Source organism: Poromitra crassiceps (genome assembly GCF_964638095.1).
Source record: "Poromitra crassiceps genome assembly, chromosome: 23".
Classification (NCBI taxonomy): domain Eukaryota; kingdom Metazoa; phylum Chordata; class Actinopteri; order Beryciformes; family Melamphaidae; genus Poromitra; species Poromitra crassiceps.
This window is the reverse complement of record NC_139639.1, coordinates 365,319-388,208: the sequence shown is the minus strand read 5'-3', so window position 1 is coordinate 388,208 and position 22,890 is coordinate 365,319. Positions and strand designations below refer to the sequence as shown.

General features: G+C 45.6%; 1 protein-coding gene across 3 annotated transcripts in view; it reads left to right on the top strand.

The window, feature by feature from the left end:
- LOC310796931 (CMP-N-acetylneuraminate-beta-1,4-galactoside alpha-2,3-sialyltransferase-like) overlaps positions 1-22,890 on the top strand; it is a 56,995-nt gene that overhangs the window by 8,833 nt on the left and 25,272 nt on the right. For 2 of the 3 annotated variants that reach the window (XM_083659181.1, XM_083659180.1), the window contains 8 exons: positions 2,977-3,039; positions 3,541-3,588; positions 5,515-5,557; positions 7,580-7,672; positions 14,612-14,706; positions 20,459-20,522; positions 20,702-20,797; positions 21,283-21,469. In XM_083659181.1, the coding sequence (XP_083515307.1) occupies positions 2,977-3,039; positions 3,541-3,588; positions 5,515-5,557; positions 7,580-7,672; positions 14,612-14,706; positions 20,459-20,522; positions 20,702-20,797; positions 21,283-21,469 (689 nt within the window). The remainder of the gene's footprint in view (positions 1-2,976; positions 3,040-3,540; positions 3,589-5,514; positions 5,558-7,579; positions 7,673-14,611; positions 14,707-20,458; positions 20,523-20,701; positions 20,798-21,282; positions 21,470-22,890) is intronic. The other variant, XM_083659182.1, reaches the window with a different exon arrangement.

Sequence of the window (22,890 nt, the reverse complement as noted above, 5' to 3'; positions counted from 1 at the left end):
CCATAAAAAATTAGTTGATAATTAAAAGAGTCGTTTTATACTTTGAGTGACACCCGGAAAAAATTCCCCTGGGTTTAACAGCTGCCGGGGTCCCCATGCAAGTGGATGGGAATTTTGCTTTCTGGGCTGCATGGCGTCACGTGACTTGCAATACAGAGCTTCGCCACCATGTTCAAATGGCTTCACAGCCCAGCGCTATTCCTGGGGGCTTGTTCCTGCCCCTGAACCCTGGTGGGCTAAGCCACGCCCCTGAACCCTGGTGGGCTAAGCTACGCCGTGTCACTGAGAGGATCACGTATTGTGCTAAAGACTCCGGCCCCCCTGCAGGGACAGAGAGGCCATGCGGAGGCTTATGCCCCCTGCAGGGACAAAGAGGCCATGCGGAGGCTTATGCCCCTGCTCATAACTCACAGCATTAAGAACGTCTCTGTGATTTCTTTTTGCACCTTTTTTGCCCACAGAGAAGAATAGCTCGATAGGGCTAGAGTGTGGTTATAAATAAACATTGCTTCTTTTTCTGAGCCTGTTTTATAAGCAGCTTCAACAGTCCCTGGCCTTGATTTATCCGGACCTGTTTAGTCATTGATCAGAGCAGTGCTGGATCAATACAACCCCCTAAAGTGGATTTTTGTCGGTCCAACCAAAGGCCAGACTCAGCATTTTCCATTAGCTTGCATATTTATTTTTGGCTACCTTTTGACCCTGCCATGCTACCTTGGAGTGTCGGCTTCAGGACGTGCTCACGTTGCTGACTGTTGTCATTCCTATGGCAACTGGAGAGCATGTTTGACAGCTGTAAGGCCGGTGTGACGAGGGGACACCTGTCCGCTTCACCTGTGCCTTTGACAACAATACAGCCCACCTGTCCTCGGCTGATTTAGTGAAGTCTCAAAAGCGGAGTGCTAGCAGCCCCCCCGGTGGTTAATGTGTGAAGAAGTACAGTGACTGACACACACACACAACACACACACACACACACACACACACACACACACACACACACACACGCCACACTCTTGACTGTCGGTTGTTTCCTGCATCCCTAAACAAGATTCTTAACTATATTTTCTATTTTTGTATAATTTGTCTCTGAAACCAAAAGTAGAGCCTGTGCCTTGTGAATTATAAAAAAAAATTAAATGAGTCTAACACTAGCCAAGCCACACATCATAGAAAATGACATTAATAGTGTGAATTTGACTTCAAGCACAGAAAGCTCTTTGAGTGAATTGCATATAATTTTTTATTACAAGACTGATATGATAATAAGAAATGGTCAAAAACAATGTTGCAGTGTGCAGGAAGAGCCAAGAAGCCCAGGAGCTTATCGAGTGGATCTGACAGGCTTTGTCCCCGACTATGCTGCTGGAAATAGGAACCTCGCATCAGGGTGTAAAATCATCACGAACACACCTGTAGGGCTTGAAATGCACACCTGCAGGGTGAGAAATGAACGCCAGCAGCCAAGCTGCTGATCCAGGGTGCAAAATTACCTTTTTGTCACCTGGCCAAATGGCTGCGGAATGTTCAAACGCTACCAGCAACTCAATAGATTGCTTTTTTGTTTTGTTTTAGCTGGTGAGTGAAGCTACTCTACCAAGCGTTTGCATATTTGACCAGCGTTTGGTTCATGGCTGGTGCTAATTTTCTGCCTGCCACTTGGTAGCGTTAGTGCAATCCTGAGGCAACTGTTCTTTGATATACAGTATGTCCATTATGTGACATTTCTGTATGGGTTCCATGTCAGTACAGCAGATGAAAAGGCAAATTAAAGTTGGAAGGTGTTGTTGGTCATATTGTCTTCATCAGTAGCTGCGCGAGGCGCGTGCTCTAAATACACTTGACACCCAGCTATAGGCTTCCATGACACGTCTGAGAGCGATAGTGCCCACAAGTGATACGCCTGCCTGCCCTACAGCTGGAACCGAACCGGAGAAGAGTTTGCGATCACTAATGGGCAATGTGTTTGTACACACATTGCATTTGTCTGTATTACATGTTTTCCCTTGATCTATAAGGAGCAGGTTGTTTTGACTCTCGTAGCGCGTCAAAGATGGTTTTGTACGGTAGCTTTGTTGTGTTTTATCAGCGGTTAGATAAAAGGACACGATAGCTGTCCTTGGATTATTTACATAGAAGAGAAGGAAGTGCCAGACAGTGTGTTTTTTCCCCCCTCCAAGATTTGCATTGGTTTCATTTGAACCTAATGTCCTTGTTATGCAAAGGTTCTCGGTTTCAGTTTCCGTGGCGACACAAATTTAATCAGCTTAATCTGAAACAGGAAGTGGAAAGGGGAATGTACAAAAAGTTTGTAAATGTCCATTTTGCCAATAGTTGTGGGTAATATAGCCATGCCTTTTCAGAGATAGGTACGGTCATTTAGGGAGGGTGACTACAGTTAACACATCCGTTTGAATCTTTTGTCTTTTCTTTTTGGTTGCAGTTTTTAGGGATGCACGATATATCGCCAATCATAATCGGTATCGGCTGATGATCAATCATTTTATCGATATGCAGTAACTATATTGGTATCAGTATGTGGTCAATCCTTATGGGCTTTGCCAAATATTTTGGAAATGAAGAAAGACATTACTTTTCCAAATTCACTGTTTACATGTGTTTTTCAGTGCGGAAATTCGATGACCATTAGAAACTTGTTTTTATACAGATCATATCGACATCTTTAAATATCAGCTATTGGCCACAACAGCAATGTTACTATCGACCAAAATGTTCATATCGGTGCATCCCTAAAAACCATATGCAGATATTTTGTGAGGGGGAGCATTAAAGCTGGGATGCTTCCTTGCTTCTACGCTCTGGTCTCCTTGTCTGTCTTCTGTTGGTGTGTGGTGTGTGTGGAGCAACTCCAGTGTGTCTCTCCCTCCTCTGAGTGCTTCCACAGCTCCTCCAGTGATGATGATGATGATGATCTGCTTCCACAAGTGTCTTCTTAACCCACCTGTTTGTTTTCAGAGCGAGATGCAGAGTCCACCACCATAGTCCTGAGTAAAGGGGCTAAAGGCAAAAGCGCCACAGGTAGTAGAAGCACTGAGAAGCTGCCCGTTCATCTCGGGTGATGGTTCAGACTATTGGTGAACATGGTGAAACTGGGCTGTTGGCGTTTCTCTCCTGGGATATATCAATCTCTGCTAATTCGACAATGGAGGCCTTGCATTTTTTACCACTCTTGCATAATCCTTTTTTCTGTTTAATTACATAAAGGGCGTTTGCGCTGGTTTGTCTCATTCATGCCTTATGGGTGAACTGCAGAATGCTGTAATAAGCCATAATAACCACTAGGGGGCCTTCTGGAGTTAATTGGCCTCTGCTTCATTGGGCTTTCGTCTTTGGAATGAAGATCCAGGCTCGTGGTTATTAATTGGACCTATGGGGGCGCTAACGCTACTAACTAACCTCTCCTTCTCTCCTACTCTCCCCCTATGTCTGACGTTTGGGGTTTGGCACTGTTTTCAAGCCCAGTGCTTCCGTAAACAGACCGAGCTCAAGCGGTTGCTAACTGACCCTCTTGTGTTTCAGAGTCGGAAACAGACATTGCTCTCACCGTGGGACGAATAGTAGGCTCAGGTACAAGTGCAACCCCACTCGCTCAAACTCCACGCATCGTTGTTCTTCCTTCACCTTCAGAAAGAACATGGCAGAACTTGACTGAAACCCTGTGATACTTCAGCGGCCATGTTTGGGGGGCTATCAGTATCTTTAAAAAAAATTCTAGAATTTACATGCAATTTTTATTATATTTATATAAAAATATATATTTTTAGCATCATAATTATTTTTTGTCATAGAGAAACATGTCATCATAGATGAACTTGTCAACCACAGAGTCATTCTACTTCCTGTGCTATACGCTTCAGTACGCACGTAGACGCATTGCAGAGTACAAAAACGTATCAGGGTTGTTTTGGACTGAGCTGAATGAGTGAATGTTAGATATTTCAAAGTAAATTCAAGTTGTTTCAGTGATGAAACACTGAATTTGATAGCCGCTACTGAAAGGTAGGTTTAAAACCCAGTTGTGGCTCATTGCTTTTGGTCTGTCTCCTCCCAACATTGCGCCCTGCCAGACTCCTGCAAGACTCTGTAGCTCACTGCTCACCTGTTCGCAGTCACACACTTGGCCGTCTTAACCCATTGATACCTGATGCAGCATTTGTGTATATCCCTCTTAAAGGGATACACACACAAATGAGGGATATACACGCAAATGCTGCATCAGGTATTAATGGGTTAAGAAAACGTCCTTTTGGAAATACACGTATTCCATTCCCTTTAGTTTGTGAGAAGCTACCTAAAACACACACTTGAACATCAGCAAAATGTCGTGAAAGCCAGGTTTCAGGAACGCCAGTACAAACAAATGCACACCAGTGAGGAATTGAGCATCTGCTGGGCCCCATCCTCTTCCTCGTGAAGCCTCAGTGTGATACAACAGCGCCCTCTGTTGTCGTGGCCCGGTAACGAGCAAGTCCGTGGCCACAGTGGTTGGCAGTGAAGCGGTCTGCAGGAGTTTAGGTGCTCGGATGCTTTCAGAGGCCAACATTTCGTGTCACTGGCAGGGCCCTGCTTCTTTATTTCTCCCCAGCTACTGCGTCTGCTCCGCTCTCACACGCTTCTCCACACACACGCGCACACACACACACACACACACACACACACATGCACACGCACACACACACACACACACACACACACACACACTCATACACACTCATCTCGGCTGCCCCATCCTCCAGGGCAGTGCTTGGACTCTTCCCTAACCAGCCATCATGCACTCCCATGGTCCTCCTGTTCTGTCTCTTTCTCCTCCAGCATCCCTCTGAAGACAACATCCACAGGAGTAACTTACTTTGATGCTGTCCTCTCCTCTTTCTCCTCCTCTTCTCCACTAATGCTTATTTGTTCTTCATGTTGATGTTGCATCTTAGTCCTCTATCATAATAATAATAATAATGACATCTTACAGACTCAATTAACATGATATTATTAAACATAACCAGTTTTAAGGGACAAGCAGGTAGGTTTCTGTGCTCCTCCTTCTAAACGGCATTAACTCAATGTTTCATGAGGCACCTATGGACGGCAGCACCCCACGTTGTCCATAGGTGATCCCCAACTTCTCGTCTAACTTTTAATTTTAAACTCAACAGATTGTTTTGGCTGGCTTCTCCCTAACCTTTGCTTGATTGACCACAACTCCCTTTTATTTTTAACTATTTGCTTTTTAACTTTATTTTGCCTTTTGCCATTTCTGTTTTTCCCTATGAAAAATGCACAGGCTCTTTACATGGTGACAGACTCACAACAACTACAGCCAGTGAGCTGATGGTGGATATGTTAGATCTTAGGTTGGATGATCACTGTTTATGCCTCAAACTGTTGAATGTTGCCACTATGGAACACACCATAGTTTCTCTATCCAGATGGTTTGTAGACCTGTGTGTGTGTGTGCTAACGCGTCGTTTGCTTTCTCTCTTTGCCTCCCTTCTCCAGTGTATGATAAACAGGGCTTTCTGCTGAAGCTGGACACAAAACTGTGAGTACACCTCTACTTTCTTCTTCTGTGGTGTTTTATGGCAGTTGGCATCCTTTATGTTGCATTACCGCCTCCTTCTGGATTTATCCATCCACTGTTTCCCTACATTCTGTCCCTCTACTTCTGATCACCTGTACTTTCTGTTAAAACCTTAATTTAACCAGCCATTTAGCAGTTCTCCAGTATTTCTTGACCGGACAAGCAGTTCAGTTAGACTTCTACTCCATTAGATTGTTCAGCATATAGGAATGGACTGCCACTGTACGGCAACTATGTCCAGAAGGTCTAGATTGTTTTTTTTAGAGCGATGTATGTTTGACAGCCCTTTCCTCGGAATAGTTTTTCACACAGATTTTGTTTGATAAATGCAGAAACATGGAATATGAAAACGTAAACCTTTTGCCCATTAATCTCATGCGAGTTTTCAAATAAACACCCGATATCTCATTTGGAATTCTAACCGATCGTGGGCAACAACTATGCCCATTTGACTTGTGCTGTGAGTCAAACATTTTGAAACTTTGTGTGAATTTGAAATGCATTTATTGCTTTTATCGTCATCTAGTTTATTCCAGGGCAGTTCTGACCCGTTGGGGTGAGAACATGTTGGGTCTGAGTGAGAGTGATTACACAGTTGGCTGTCATGGTGTCAGCACGTCTGTTGATGCGTGTGTATATTTCCCTGAATTGGTTTGACACTCTTGTTCTCAACTGCCATGATGGTTAGGCCCCGCCCCCTGGCTCTCTGTAACATACAGCTCATAGACGTACACTGCCTGTCTGTCCTCACTCTGCACTCTCACTATAAGCACAGTGTCAGCACACACTTGAAGGTGGGTTTTTCACACGGGGCTGTGGGTGTTATCTAAGACGGGCTTCTTACACTATGTCTACACTGCTTTTACATTGAGTCATTACTACACCATCAGAACCAGCATGCAGACCACATTGCATCAGAACCAGCATGCAGACCACATTGCAATCCATCACAACACCAAGCACAGTCGTTAGTCTTGTGATGCCGATGGGCCACTATTCCATGTCATTTATTTCTGATTATTATAGATGGGAAAAGTGCCAACTAGTGTACTGCTTGCCTTTTAGTGGCTAACTAGCTGAGGGCACGTTTATGGGTGAAAAACATGTAGCAAGTGAACAGGATTGATCTCATCTACGGTTTAAGCCGTACATGGGCAAAATGCGGCCCCGGGGCCAGACCTGGCCCCCCTGGACCATCTCAATCCAGCCCGCAAGGTCCTCAAAGAAAAACAAAACAACCCCCCAGAAATGAAATAAAAGGCAGAATTATGTTAATACATCTCATCTGCTGCAGCCATTGGATTTGTATCACTATTATATCAGGAGATTAACAAGAAATTACCAATCACAACGGGAGAGAGGGTTAAAAATAGGGAGACTCCCGCGAAAATCAAGAGTGTTGACAGGTATAATCTCCAATGTGTGGCCCTTCACTTACTTGATGTAAGTCAGTATGGCCCTCTGGATTTTTTTTTGCCCACCCCTGGTTTAAGCATTCCTAGCAATATTCGCATATCAGCATAGATGCACCTCAAATTCTGCACAGGCAGACCCCCAGTCAAGCCCCGCCCCCTTTCTCCCTCCAGCCCCGCCCCTCTGTATGGCTGGTCGATGGGCCTCCCATAGTGCTGGGGCCTGGGCCTCCTCTCTCCTCTGCTGTTTATTTGAATTGGATTCCTCACACATAGCGGGTTATTAATGATCATGCTAGTAATAGGGAGGTTCTAGCTGTTGAACTGCCAGTGTGATTATTTGAACTAGGCCCCCCTTGCTTTGTCCTGCCACACACACACACACACACACACACACACACACACACAGGGGGATGTGCTGAGCCGAGCGCTTTCTGTATCTCTCTGGCAGATTGTTTGACATGCGTAGTTTTTTTTGGGGGGGGGGTTTAGTAGCGCGTCCTTATAAATAATTGCTCGTCACTTATCGTGTTGTTTCTCATTTTCTCTTTCTGTCACATTTCACCTGCAGGCCACCGGAGTTGGCATACAAGTATGGCAACCTCACCGAGGGAGCGTGCAAGCCGGGCTACGCAGCGGCCAAGATGACCACCATCTATCCTAAGTGAGCAGAACTGCCCCTTTACTCTCCTTCTTGTTACCGGCCGCCACAGCGGGGCTGCTATTGTTTTCATTTTCTGTGTGTACGCGTGTGTACGCGCATGCGTGTGCGTGTGTGTCATCAAGCACAGAAACCGTTTTGAGTACTTTGCCATGTGTTTACATGTCTGTCTGTGGACAGATTCCCTGCGTTATTGTGATGGCACGAAACTGTACAGGTGTGTAGTTGAGATCAAACTGAAGGCCGAGTTCAAAAATGTTAACCCCCCCCCCCCCCCCCCCCCCCACACACACACACACACACACACATACACACATTTTCCCCCCGCACACACACACACACTTTATGCCTCTGGTCCACTTTACGCCCCTCGCCACAAGTCGTGGGTGTCACTGCTGGTGTCATCCCGTCACAAGATGCTCTCTAGTTTCTGTTTGTTTTGCAGGACTCTGCCACACTGGGTGGATATTAATATAGTCTTCATGTCTTCTTCATCTGTCCTTTTATCAGCAGGAACAAGGAAGACTCTTTCAAACTCAACATAAGATCTTTAACAATCTACGTAAGCATTCAACTTTAGCCTTAAGGCGTTTGAGTCCCAAACAGATAAGCTCCCACATTCCCATGCGGTCCTTTTTGCCTTTTTCATTCTGTTTCGATCATCCTCTTTCCTGGCCACAAAGACACGAGGCTATGTCCTTGTGAGCCCCCCCATCCCATGTTGCACAAAAGATCCTCTGTGATGAGAGGACGTCTCTCTCCGCTCATATCCTACGGGCCTCAGAGGCTTTCTCTATGAAGGGCACCAGCTCACTTCCTGTCCGGCATGCCATGACTCAACACCAGCTTCCTGCCGCTGCTCCCCGGCCTCGCACAATCCACAGAGCGCTGCGCGGCGCCCCCCCCCCCCCTCTCTCTGATGTCACTGGCTCTTTTGATCTAGGCTCTGGCTCTTCTTGCCGCCCTCCTCGGCTCGATCTATAGCACATTGTCCCATTAGCATTCTTGGAGCTAAAGCTAATAGCGGGGCAATTTTCCGCATCGCTGAACAATAGCCAGTGGCAGTTCAATGCAGAAGTTGGCCTAGTTATGGAACAAAGCCCTCCGTGGCTCCATCCATTCACCCACACCACTTCCAAGCATTAAGTGTTACAGCTAATGTATCTGCTGCTCCAAGATGCACGCCGACGCTCCCCGAGCCAGTGTTTCCCAAAGGCTGGGTCGGGACCCACAGGTGGGACGCAGGAGATTTTTATTTAGGGTCGCCAAAAGAAATTGAAGAATTTCTTACAATAGTATTTTATTTAAAATGTGTATATTAATTTACTGATGAGAGGGAACAAATTAGAGCCTGTTAACTCCGCCTACATTTACTTAGGCCTACTTTGTCCAATTTATAAAGTTAAAATGTGTATATTGTTTTACTCATTAGAGGAAATAAAAAACAATGAGATAGTTGTTAACTCGGCCTAAATGCATTTATTTGGTCTCATTTATAAAGTATTTAAAGTGTATGATTTCAATAACGTGCATAAAACAAAGTTGTGCTGTATCAAATGTATATCTCTTTGAAGTGGCTTGGTTGGTTGACCTATTCGAGATAATATAAATTGATCCGGAGATGGCAGTAAAAAATGGTCAGGAACATTCATTTATGCACAAATTGGCTCTGCTCACGATTCATAGATGAGAGACATATTGTGAATTGGGTCGTGATGGTTTGTCATTTTGGAAGTCGGAGCTACATCTAAAAGAGGGGCTATCCGAGGGAGGCACATGGCATAAATTGTTCATTCATTAACTTCATAAAATGCCCCTTGACCTTTCTGACCTCTCCTACAGGCACACGAGCAGCCCTGAGCAGCAGCAACAGCAGCAACGCTGTTGGCAGTAAATTGCGTTGCTGCATAACGAGAACGAGAAGAACTGCCCTCTGCCCATCAGAGGGGCTACGTGTTAACGATGTGCTCGCTCCTAACGACTTCCTCTAATCAGCCGCACGTGTCGGATCAAAGTTCTGTACAACACAGAGCCCCCACTGGGAGCCCGCTGATTACTCCCACCCTCACCCCTGTCACACACAGGTCTACTCCCACCCTCACCCCTGTCACACACAGGTCAATAAGCACGATTAATGCCTCAAAGTGACATGCTTTGTGTCTGTGTGTGTGTGTGTATGTGTGTGTATTCGTTTTGGGGTAGGACTATGCGTTAGAACCTACAAAGACTCTAAACCAGGGGTGTCAGACTCTATTAGGTAGTGGGCAAGATTTGTTCAAATGACATCACATGTCGCCCGGATTTTTTGTTGTTTTGAATGAATTTGACTCAACGGAAGATATATTTTTTATTATTTGAAATGAAATAATTCAATAAGGCCTAGAGATACCAATCAATGAGAAATTGCATGGCACATGCAATGTAAGATGACATAAAACAGAAAGAACTCCAACAAATAGAAGTGAAACAGAAATAATTGTCCTCTCTATGCAACATATTCACGAGAAGGGCCGACATTTCACGTAGGCGACAAGAGAGAAGTGCAACAAATAGCCGATCCATAGAAAGCATGTTTCAGGGATGTGTCGTGCACCGATAGACCCCCAGGTGGCGCTCAAGCACCTGCCATTTTGCCCTCTTGACTGATAAGTGAGACATCCGCCCGCGGCTGACATTAGCTACTGTGTTTTCAGAGGCTGTAGCGGGCTAACTTTTAAAGCTAGAGTGGAGAAGATACTAGTATCTTATGAAAGCTAGAACAGATGTTCCCTGGTGTGCCATGACAATTACTGTCCAGGGGTGTCGCAGTATCTGGGTGGAGACTCGGGAGATGATGCGCCATGGGCGCAACACGTTGTGGGATTTATGACACCACTGATGATTTGCGTCCACAAATCACTGATGATGTCACGATTTGCGAACACCGCCCGCTCGCAATATCATGACTAACACCGCCCGCCCACTTAGGCAATTTTATATTGCTAGAAAGAAATCCACTAAATTGTCATTTATCAGTAATGCTAATGTTAGCATTTTGTAGAAATAGACGTGGCCTATTAGCTTAGAGACTGGTAGAGAAACCCTCCTTAACCTCTAGCAGTGAGGTCCCGTTGCACCCCTGTAATCATCTCCTGCTTCCTCCATGTTTGTCTTCTCTGAAGCCCCGCCCCCTGCACTGCACAATCCAATTCATTCTCAACACCCCCCCCCCCCCCCCCTCCCACACACACACACACACACACACACACACACACACACACACACACACACACACACACACTTACCCCAAACTGTTTGTATTGGAGCCCTAAATCAAGTGTTGGCAGTGAACTTGACGCGGCGCGGTTATGAAAATACGACCTGTGAGAGAGAGACCTCGTGAAGGAAACGAGCACAATGCGTCTCTGCTTGCTGCCCGTTCTGTTCAGTGAACGAGCAGCAGGCCTCCTGTCTGTCTGTCTGTCTGTCTGTCAGGATGTCTGAGACTGTCTGTCTGATCTGTTGCTCTGGGCTGAGGGACTCCGCTGTCCCGGGATATTTATAGCCCCGGTTGGCCTGTGAAGTCTTGGGGTTGAATGAATCTGCGTTTGTTTTGGCAGGACGGCTAGTCTGTGAGCGTCAGTGCGTCTTGTCGGGTGATGTGAGGAGGAGAGAGAGCCAGACGTGACTGGTTCCCCTCTCTGCTCTCATGCTTAATGAGGGCATCAAAAGAGCGATTAGCGAGCCGGGAAGCTTGAAGCTAACCGGAAGGCCTTCCAGCGACGTCGGCCATGTTTGGGCATCGCGCCTCGGAGCGCGTCTCATATATTTGGGAAGCCATGGCAGTGTTATGGTAACAAAGCTATCCAAGAGACGCCTATTGAGGAACGAGGGGGGATGATTGTGTGTCCTGTCTTTGATTACACAGTTTGAGATGCCATTGCCGGCGCAGTCTGTCAGCTGTGAGAGCTATTAGTTATGGTTGGTGAGAGAGAGAGAGAGAGAGAGAGAGAGAGAGAGAGAGAGAGAGAGAGAGAGAGAGAGAGAGAGAGAGAGAGAGAGAGAGAGAGAGAGAGAGAGAGAGAGAGAGAGAGAGAGAGAGAGAGAGAGAGAGAGAGGTTTGGTTTGAACTAACGAGATGCTGTGGTTAGCACTGAGGCGGTCTGCCACTGTAAAATGCCACAGAGATCTCACACAGTGTTATTAGTGCAAAGCTCTTAGTCTCTAAGCCAGTGTTTCCCAAACGATGGGTCGGCACCAGTGGGCAACCAAGCTGTAATTCCTTGAATGGCCACTTGGGCTCGGGGGCAGTAGGCAGATCTCCCCATGTTAAAATGCCCGTCTTTTTAACAGGATTAAACATCTTTCCAGTTAGGGGCGAAACACAGTTTTGGTCTATATAGCTAATTTCACCTTTTCATAACATCTATTCACCTTATGTTCAGACCTTACAGTGGGCCAAATTCTTCCGGGTCCTATTAACACTTCCGGGTCCTATTAACACTTCCGGCGGTCACGGCGCCAAATATGAAAGAATGTCATGAAGAAGAGAGTTGTTTTTGTAGTGGACAGCGCAGGGTGTAAAACAAAAACGTAGCCTACTACTTTGAGCTCGGTACACAGCAAGCAAGCGGAGTATCCACTGTTAGCCAGGTCAGATAACGTTATCGTCGACAATGACGAGCACTTTCTTGTAAAACATACCTGGACTCCAACAAAGAAAGCTTCAGAAGGTTTTCTGTCCTCCGAGCGCAGCTCGAGCCACTTACGTCTATAAGACCCGCAGACGTTAACGTAATTCCCTGGAATGCGAGAATTAACGAGCCAGTTACATGGCATTGCATTCTTAGACATTGCCGTTTGCTTTTATTTGGTATGTTACATACAATTGGATAAATTATTAGTTAATTCAGAGTTAGATTATATTGGAGCAGCCAGCAATTTTTTTTTCTTCTTCTTTTTGCCGGAAGTCGTCGAACGACCACACAACCAGGTCAAATGGGCGTGGCTACATAAGGTGAATAGGGGGGTACATTTTTATATAGGTCGCCTGTTTGGAGTAAAAATAGATGATAGAAAAGGGGGTGATTGACAGATCGCCTGTCCAGTGATCACGCAGCTTGCCGATCACGGACCAATAGCAGGCGGAGCTGCGGCTCTGGGAAACTCCCATCTCAGGTGAGGTGCAGAAGAACTCAACCCATTCCCTCCCACTCTGCTGACGAAAAATCAAGATGGTGACGACCAACGTTTGAACTCTCGCCAGGTAGAATAAATTTAATGGGATAGCTACGTCCATATTATTTATGTCTATGGTCAGGACCCGATTTGGGTTGCAGACCCGTGGGGGGTGGGTCGCCAACTGGTCGTCATGGCAACTCATTACCGTATGTTTCTTGTGAGTTTGGGGTCCCAGGGGGAGACAAAATCTATCTTTTGGCTCCCAAGATGAAAAAGTTTGGGAACCCCCTGCTCTAAGCTTCCATTCAGCTTCAACTTCATAAGAATACTTATGGAGATGAACATGGAGATGGCCTCCACCATCCAACTACCTCCTTTTTCCTTTATTTTTTATTTTTCTTCAGTGACCATCCAAGTCTGGTGCCAAGAAGGCCTTCCGAGCCTCGTAAAAAAGAAGAAAATAGCCGTGGAGCTCCATGCTTGTTAAAGTGTGGAGGGCTCTGGCCCCTCCCCCTCCTCTCCTCTCCTCTCCTCTCCTCCTCTCCTCTTCTGTCCCCCAGCCCCTCCCCCTCCTGTCCCCCCAGCCCCTCCCCCTCCCCTCCTGTCCCCCAGCTTGACAGCAGGTCATAAAAACACACATCCATCGCGCGTCCACGCTTCCACAAGCAGCACGTAGCTAACAGCGCCCGGGTCCCAGGCGTGACCGAGAGGAAACGACTCCTTTTGATTTTAGAGCCGTGTGCTTTATCAAAGAGAGAGACACACACACACACACACACCTAACTGACACACACAGGAGGAGGAAGAGGCGCCGATGTTGGAAGTAACAGTTCATGGGACATGATGGCGTGTTTTCCAATATAGCCAAACTCAATTTGTTTTGACTGCGGCAGGATGACTTGTGTGTCCCTGGAGTCGTATAAGCTATCTAATGCCGTGCTGCTAGCAAACAACACAAGCCTGGATTCATTTCCTTCTTGCTCGGTTGTTTTTTGGGGGTGTCTCTTCCCTCTGATTGGGGTAATAAACAACAACTTCCTGCGCAGTAAGTCTCACTTCCTGTGCGCAGTAAAGTCTCTTTGTAGAAACAGCGTGGCCCCAAATCATGTGAGGAAAAGCATTCTGGCATCAGTATATATTGTCAAGGCACAATTATCAAAACTGTGTGTCAGCTGTGATTTAGGCTTTTTCCCGGTGGGGGGGGGTGGGTGGCGGGGGTTATGCACACTGCACACTGCAGGGCAGCCATGTCTCTCTGGCTCTGTTCCTACACTGCCTTTATATTCTCAGCGAGCTCCTCGCTAACATGTGTGCAGGATGACACGCTTGTTGTTGCGACGCTGTAGCAGGGGCCAGGAGGTGGGGGGGCGCTGTTAGATTAATGACGGTGGAGCGGGCGTCTTCTTTCACCGCGCTGTGTCTTAAACTCTGCCCGGGAACATTAACACCGGCGCCCTAGGGGTCAGAGCGGGGAAGATGGGAGGCCACAGGGCTCTCTGTCTCTGGGGAGGAGACAACGCACGACTTGTGTTATTTATTGTCCCCGAGGCTCCAAACTGTGTTGTCTGCTTGACACATACTCAACCCTCTGATGTGTTTGCTTTATTCTGTGCTGTGTTTGTTGTGCCATATTAAACCATTTCTCACTCGTAGGATGTCGGTGACGCCGGGAGGGCATTTACTTTGAAAAGGCTGATACAACATGCTACTGTACGGTATTTTATTTTGACAAATCTCTCTCTTTTCTCTCCCCCTCTCCTCCTCCGCTGTGTCTTATTGCAGGTTCATGAAACCAGCCCCCATGTTTCTTGACCGGAACTTCAAGCGTCTAGCAAAAGTCAGCAATTACTTACCTCCATTTGGTTTCAAAACCCAAGGTAAAGAAAGACCTTTGTTACGTCAGTTGTAGAAATTTAGTCTAGTTTAAATAAGATGCACTTACTTGTCCCTAGAAAACATGTTGGGCTCTGTCACAACACATTTTCCATCATTTGTGGTTTATGGAGTAGTACATTCGTGTGACATTCAAGGGTCTGGGTGAAATATAAACTCTTCTCTCCTTTCTGGCAATGAGTCATCATAATTAATGCTGAGTAATAATATGGAATAGAATAATATGGGATCACTTGCCTGCAGCCCTACTGCATAGAGATTAAATGGTATTCCTCTTACAGAAGCTAGATTGTTCTGGGTTGCCAAGATTATACTTGGGTCAATAGAGGTGATGAAATCAAGTTGCGAGTGACAACTTTGACTGCCAAGTCTTTCCTCTTATCATCAGGCATCAGTTGGCTTCAGACTTTTTGAAGTACTGTACTGTCATACCTGATGTAACTTGCGATAACCTTTTACAGACTCAAGTGTTGACATCACCTGCAAGACTTGCTAGGCAAAACATATACTGCTCCTTATTCTCTCAAATACACAATGGTTTTGTATATATATATATATATATATATATATATATATATATATATATATATATATATATATATATATATATATATATATAATTAAGCAATATCACACGAGAGTGTGATATTGGTTTTATACAACAGTTCTATTAAACAAAGCTGATTAAAAAAATGACAAAAAGCTGAGAAAATATATAATTTCTGTATTTATTCCTCCGCCAACAAAAATAGTCCCCTCAGCTTTCTGCTTTGCCGAAAATGTAGCCTAATCAGCCTAATTAACTGCAGGCTGTCTACTTTACTACTGTCTACTCTACAGCTGTGAAGCGTTTTGTTGATTAGGGCAGCTGTGAAGCGGAGTGATCTACACAGTGAAGCGCCAGTGCGTTATCATGAAATAGCGGCACTGGTAGGATTCCTCTTGTCCAATCAAATTGCTCGGCCGGAACTACCTGTTGTATAAATATACGTATATTTATATATATATATATAAAGCAAGGTTGATTACGGTATGGTCCAAATGTGGAGGATGCAAAGGTTGTCCCTTTTCCCTTCTTCTATCACACCTGATGGTGACAGAACCTCCCTCACTTTGCTGTTACTCATGATTTGAAATAAGCGCGAAGCCAAAAACTTTCACTGACTCCCTCACGCATCATGTGATGGATCGTGCCTAAAAAGCCCTCGATGAGTGATCTTTGTTTTTCCCACGTTGGTTTAATTAGCTCCATTATAGCTGCCAAGCCTATCAGAGATGTGTTTTTAATGCCAGAGCTTATCCTGCGGCGGAGAAACCGCCATTGTCTCCCCTCTGACTGTCACGTCTCTCCACTCTCCACACACAACACAACACAGCGCTTGTGCTTGTTCTCTGACCTCAACGCGCCTCCTCCTCAGCACCTTCCATAAGGCATAATCCAGCCAGCACACAAAGCCATGGGAAGTGGAGAGATAACATGAACGTTAAGCTGCCTTCAATAGCACGCTCTATCACAAAGTTTCCAATACTTTAACAGTACAAGCAAAGTGCCTCTGAAGGCACCCTGAATGTTACCTTTGTGCTCTATCAAGTGGCCCACTGTCTCACACACGCGCGACACACACACACGCGCGGCACACACACACACACACGCTGAGCGAGTGGCTATCAAAGGAGCACGCCCTGTGCGAGAGCTACACCTGCGTTCTGTTTTCTCCACGCACCGCCATGCCAGCGGGGGCTCCCTTTTTAGCGGTACTCATGTGGAGAGATGATACGTGTGGATCTTGAATAGAACGGCCACAAAGGATTCCAAGTTGGTGGGTTATTTTAGACTTTTTGTGTTGCCGAGCAGTATCCAAGGTACACACACCTCTCAACCATACAGCTTAGCTCAGCTCACAACGCCAGCGCTGTGTTCACATGGTGGCCTGAGAAGAAACGCCGTACTGGTCGGCATAGTGGGATGTGGGCCAACTGCAATGGCAAAGTGCCAAAGGGATTAAAAATAAATAAATAATAATAATAATAATAATAGTAGTAGTAGTACAAATCCGCTGATACAATAAATGCTGATCATTTCAAAATGTCTAATAGGTTATATTTTGCATTAAATATGATTACCTGTAAATTAATAGGAAGCCCCTAACGGAATTGGCATAGCTCAGTCAAACAAAAAATGTGGCATTCCATCTTCTCCAAGAAACATGTTTCCCAATTCAGTACTTGATCTTTGCTGGAAGATGAGACAAGAGCAGGTGCACAGCTGTATGGTACATCTATTCTGCTACGACTTTCCAACATCTCCTCTTCTCTGTCTTCACTGCCTTGGTACCAAACAAAACATTTTCTATCAGCAGCTTCTATTTATTTACAAGCATGGTAGTTGACTCACTTGATTCCAGCATTGACAGTGTTGTTATCATTGTTGGCCTATTGAAAACATGTGAATGGGAGTGCGGCATTGAAAATAAAGATGATATACCTCCTTTATCTCTACAGCTGAGCTGCGTTCAGGATCCTGCTTTGTTACTCAATTTACGACCGTCCTCAAGATATGAATCGCACCGCAAATCCAGTCGAGTTTCTCTGTCATTCCGTTGAGTCTAAAGGTCCTTACACATCAAGAGCGAATATACGGCACGAAATTGCGATGCGAGTTTTGACCCACCTGTCAATCACAGCCACAGATGTGTACATGTCGGAAGCGAATTTCTGAAAAATCGACCGTGGTTCGAAAAAATAAACACCGCAATAACGCTCGGCGAAACTTCGCCGTTGGTATGCACGGTTGCATTGACTGATATAGGTTCGGAAAATATTATTGACGTGCGAATTAATCGCACGAAAAACGTGCTCGGTGTGTAAGGACCTTAAAGCGCCGCCTTAAGCGCAGCAGGCCTAACAAACAGCGCTCCCTCATCACACGTCTCTTTATATTGTTTAGGCTCCACTCCGCCCAGCAGTGTGTCTGTGTGTATATGCATTTTGTGACGCTTCCCAACCCTCTTCTATATTTCAACTAAAAGATTTTTGTTGCCTCGTCGAGAGCCAGCGTGTGTATACTCGACTAACGTCTCAACCCGCTCGGCCATTCGTCTCGGGCCGTACCCCTCGAGACATACTTGGCTGAAGTGTTTACCCCGGGTACTTATAACAATTAGCTTCCATGTCGTCGGCCCCTGAAGGAGAAGCTTGCCCATTGTGATGGTTCACTGGGATCAGGTGTGGTCCTCCTCCTCTCCTCGGCCCTGCTGCTGTTTACGCTGCTCGGGGGTGATGCTTGAAGCCAGACATCGACACCACATCCAAACACGCTCTGCTCCGCAGGTTAATCATTAAGCATCGTTAGCCAGGGTGAAGGAGGCTGTCATACGTCTTCCAAACCGGCTGGGAGGCCTCGTCCTCCTGTCTCACTCTCGCTCTCACCCTCATAGAGCCTGTATGTTATAGCCTGTGTGCGCTATACTGTGTCCGCCCCGGCGATTATGTTAAGTGAAGGAGTATCCTGAAAACGCCATTCGTCGCTTTTAGTGTTTGTGTGACAGAAGTAATAAGGAGAAGATGGTTTAGCTGCTATCACAGTTAGTGTCACCCGAGTTGCACCCACTATGGTGCTCCCAGAGCCGTGTATATAGAACAGTCGCGACATCTCCATTCACTCCAATGGACCTTTAACTCTCAAGAGTTTCAGGAAGTAAGGTTCTGGATTAAGCAGCACTGTCGAGTTGCAGTGAAATGGACCGTTTGTGATGTACTTTGAAAGGGTCAGATGTTTTAAAGAATCAAATTGTATATGATCAGCTTTATTTTAGTGTTCAAAAATAGCGCGAGACCCCTTCCTGGCTATTCATTGGCTACTGAGTCACGCATTTTGGACCTCCGCTGACGCCACTCTCTTACTAGATTGCTCTGGGTGCTCCCAAGTATAACTTGGCTCAAGGATGGCGGCAATTAGCGTATTAAGTAAAGGAGCCTGTAATGGACCTTTTTCACAGTCGCCATTTTGTGTCTAAAAGGCAGGGTAAACGCAGGTGCAACCAACTCTCTAATTAGGCCTCTAGCACTGGAACACCTAAATGGACTGGAAGTTGGAAACCCCAATTGGCTACATGCACAACTTCTTTACTTCCTGAAATTAGTACAGCTTCTTTATTTCCTGTCCTACACTATTGGATGAACTGATTAATCAGGTGTGCCTGATCATTGTTGTGACTGCAGCACACCTGACATTAATCAGTTCATCCAATAGTGATGACAGGAAATAAAGAAGCTGTACTAATTTCAGGAAGTAGTGGAGTTGTGCATGTAGCCCATTAATGTCTTTGGTGCACCTGTGCTACTTCCTGCTGCTGTGAAAAAGGCCTATATGTTTGGATCGGTGATTTACAAGTAAGAGAGAGGCCTAAAAAAGGTCCGAGGGAGAGGCAAATAATATGACATCTTCAGCGCAGGAAGCATGACTGTAGCAGAATGCCCCGTGGAATATTACAGGAATGTGAGCTATGGCTAAACATCCCTGTTCCTCAGCCCGCCGTCAGAGGCGTGCTGACCGGCCGGCCGGCCGGCCGCTCAACAACGCCCGCCTCACCAGGAGAATGCACTTGTTTGAAAACAGCATTCCTCTCTGAGTGCTTTTATGGGGTCGTCTGTACATACATTCACACAGCAGCCCCAAATCTGTACATCTGTGCTTTCTCACAGATTATCCCTCAAAAACACAACCGTCCCCCCCGTCCCCCGTCCCCCGTCCCCCCGTCCCCCCTTCCATATATTCCCATCATCTCCACCACGGCTTAAAGGGTTGATTAGTCACTCCTCCTTATCTCTCTAAACGGAGAGAGATCCTCTCTCCTCCTTTGCCCCCGAAGACCACCTAGATTGCTGTGTCTCTAGCGGTATGTTTAAGTCCGTGGCAGTTTGTTATTCAATTAATCCATCTTAATCTTTTAACGGAGAACACCGCTACATTTCAGCTTTTGAAATGGTTACGACCCCAGCAGGACTGTTTGATCTGCGGTTTCTCAACATTTACCGTCGCCTCGTATTGCGAGAAACAATGGAGATGAGTTTGTCCCACCTCCTGCTCTGTGATGTCAAACTGATGCACTGCTCCACCAAGAAGGAATGCTAAAGGTGTCTGACTTTCAACGGATTCCTGATGAGATCTTATGGATGGACCCTTAAGTCCCATTCAATGAAAAAGAAGCAGCCTCAGACCGTGCCGGTGTATTTATACACAAAGTGTTCCAGACCAGTGGTTCTCAAATGGGGGTCCGGGGACCCCTAGGGCTCCGTGGGACTTTGCCAGGGGGTCCGCGAAAAGTTTTCAGGAAAATAAACATAAACACTTTTTTTGTGTGTGCAAAAACTTCACAGTTCAATGAAAATATTTTATGCTTTATATCTAAAATGGTTCATGGATTACATTCTAATCTAACAAACCGATCAATTTAAAAGTCAAGCATGTTACCGTGGAAACAATTAAGCTTAGCCCAAAATCACAAATCAGAATGAGGGGGTCCCCGGTATATTTTCTATCTTGTAAGGGGTCCTTGGCGGAAAAACATTTGAGAACCTCTGTTCCAGACCATAAAATAACTATAATAAATATTTGAATAAAATAGTACTCTCATTTAAGAAGTACATTTTTATAACATTTTCCATTGCATTACATTCTGGGTTACTGTATCTTTGATTGTCTTGTGGTTCTTTATTTTTGTTGTTCGTCTGCAGAGAGAATCATAGATATCATTTTAACTGCCACCAAAGCCTATGGACTTGGAGAAGAGCTGGACAGGTAATCATCACTGCTGGGAATCAACAAATCAAACGCACACACACACACACACACACACGCACGCACGCACGCACGCACACACACACACACACACACACACCAACACCAACAGGAAGTCCTGTTTTTGTCTACCAGTCATTTCTGGAGCCCTACTAACCTCTGGTCCTCCTGCCTTCCAGTTTGAGCTGTAAAAAATGTATCATTGTGGGCAACGGGGGCATCCTGGCCAACAAGTCTCTGGGTTCCCGCATAGACGACTATGACGTCGTCGTGAGGTGAGAGAAGACTCCTTAATGCAACAAAAAAACACACAATGATTAAGCATAACTTGTCCTTGGCGCTATGATTTTTTTAACTTTCACTTTGTGTCAGGGACTGTGTTTTACAGGACTCGACACAAATCCCACCTCATTTCTTTTTTTAGAGAAATAAAAGAAAAGACAAAACCACAACAGCAGCAACAAAACAAACAAACAAACAAAAACAAAAGACAAACAAACAAAACAGGGAGTGGACTTTTCATTATACATTCATCTTGGATCCAAAAAGATAAAATCTGGCCTAATGGGTGTTATATATTGAACCCAGCATTCCCATCTTGAGGTAAATTGTTCTACTTTATGATTGATAACAGCAGTTAGTCTTTCCATCTTATATATATCCATCGTAATATTCATCCATTCCTTCACTTTAGGGCTTTCCTGTGATAACCACTTCCTCCCACCTCATTTCTAATGGAGTTTGGTCTTTGTGCTGCTAGGTTGAATGAGGCTCCAGTAACGGGCTATGGCAAAGATGTAGGGACCAAAACCACCATGAGGATCACGTATCCAGAGGGAGCCATCCAGAAGCCCGAGCGCTACGAGAAAGACTCGTTCTTCGTCTTCTCCGCTTTCAAACCACTGGATTTCAAGTGGCTCAGGCAGATGGTCTTCAAGGAGAAGCTGGTAAGGATAGAATAGCTTTGACACTAGAATATCCAAAGAGTGTGATTCTTGCCTCTTTATAATAAGTTCTAATGAACAGTACTGTACAATACTGTGACCATGGGGAGCTCCCACATCACTTATGTCGGTTAGAGCTTTGTTAGTGTCAGGCACTGCACACGTCAGTTATCGCTCTACTTGGGCGCACCAACATGAGGGTTGCAGGTTCAAGCCCCCGTGTTACCTCTGGCTTGGTCGGGCGTCCAGTCCATAGAGGCACAAATGGCCATCCTGGTCGCTGCACTAGTACAGGGGTTCCCAAACTTTTTGTGGCCAGGGGAGAAAATCTTCGAAGACCCCCTCATAATAGTAAAACAGGTTAAAGCATGCATACTACCACCTTTGTACTCTTACGTTTTGAAGGTATATTGGTAACTTGTCAAATGTTAGTTGAAACATTTGTTTATGCGACTGGTGAATGCAGACGCAGGTTAATGATGATAAAGCGTCCGAATTCACAAAAATTCAATAAAACATTTGAATAATTAGCGTGCGAATTCGCTCGTTAATCACATGTGATTTCCCGCTAATTAGTGCACTAATAGAGCAGCAGCACTATAGGGAAATAGAAATGAGAGTATAGTGATCCATTGCAGCCACAGCCCTCTGTCGTGACTGACGGGCTGCCAATAGCCTCTTCATGGTCAGGGTCTGTCCAATAGCCTCTTCATCATCAGGGTCTGTCCAATAGCCTCTTCATCATCAGGGTCTGTCCAATAGCCTCTTCATCATCAGGGTCTGTCCGACGGACTGAATTGGCTTCCTCTTATCTGTTTTTAAGCACTACAGGAAGCAGCCATTTTTAATGACCCCTGTGTCCCCTCTATCTCTCCATTGTCACTAAAAGAAAAGCTCTCACAGGCACTTTTATTTCTCTCTTATTGAGCAGTTTCTAGTATCTCCATTACAGATTGTTTTCAGTCCATTCAACCGCAGGACAATGAGGGAGATTTAGCGAAGGTTCTTCGAAGAGCGAATAAAATGGCGGTAGCGTATTTAAGGAATGTTCTATCCGGGCAGATTAGCTCAACTGCCCCCCCCCCCCCCCCCCCCCCCCCCAATCCAGTCTTATCGGGCAACCTTAGGACCTGGGGGGAACCCGCTTGTCTTCTCGCACAGCTGTGTGGCTTTCAGGGACCAGCAGCCAGCAGGAATTTTTACAAGGTGACATTTGTCAAAATGCTAGAACGGGGCGGAGAAAAAACCCAGAACATGAGAATACATTAAGAACGGAGGATAAGGGCAGAAAAATGTCAAGTTTGACGAAGTAATCAAAGCGGTAATGTCATGAAGGCCAATTAAAGGAGGAGAGAGGAGAGTATAATCAGATGGAAAGGATCAAGTGATAAGGGGAAAGAGGGGATAATAGCTGGGGAAAGGAA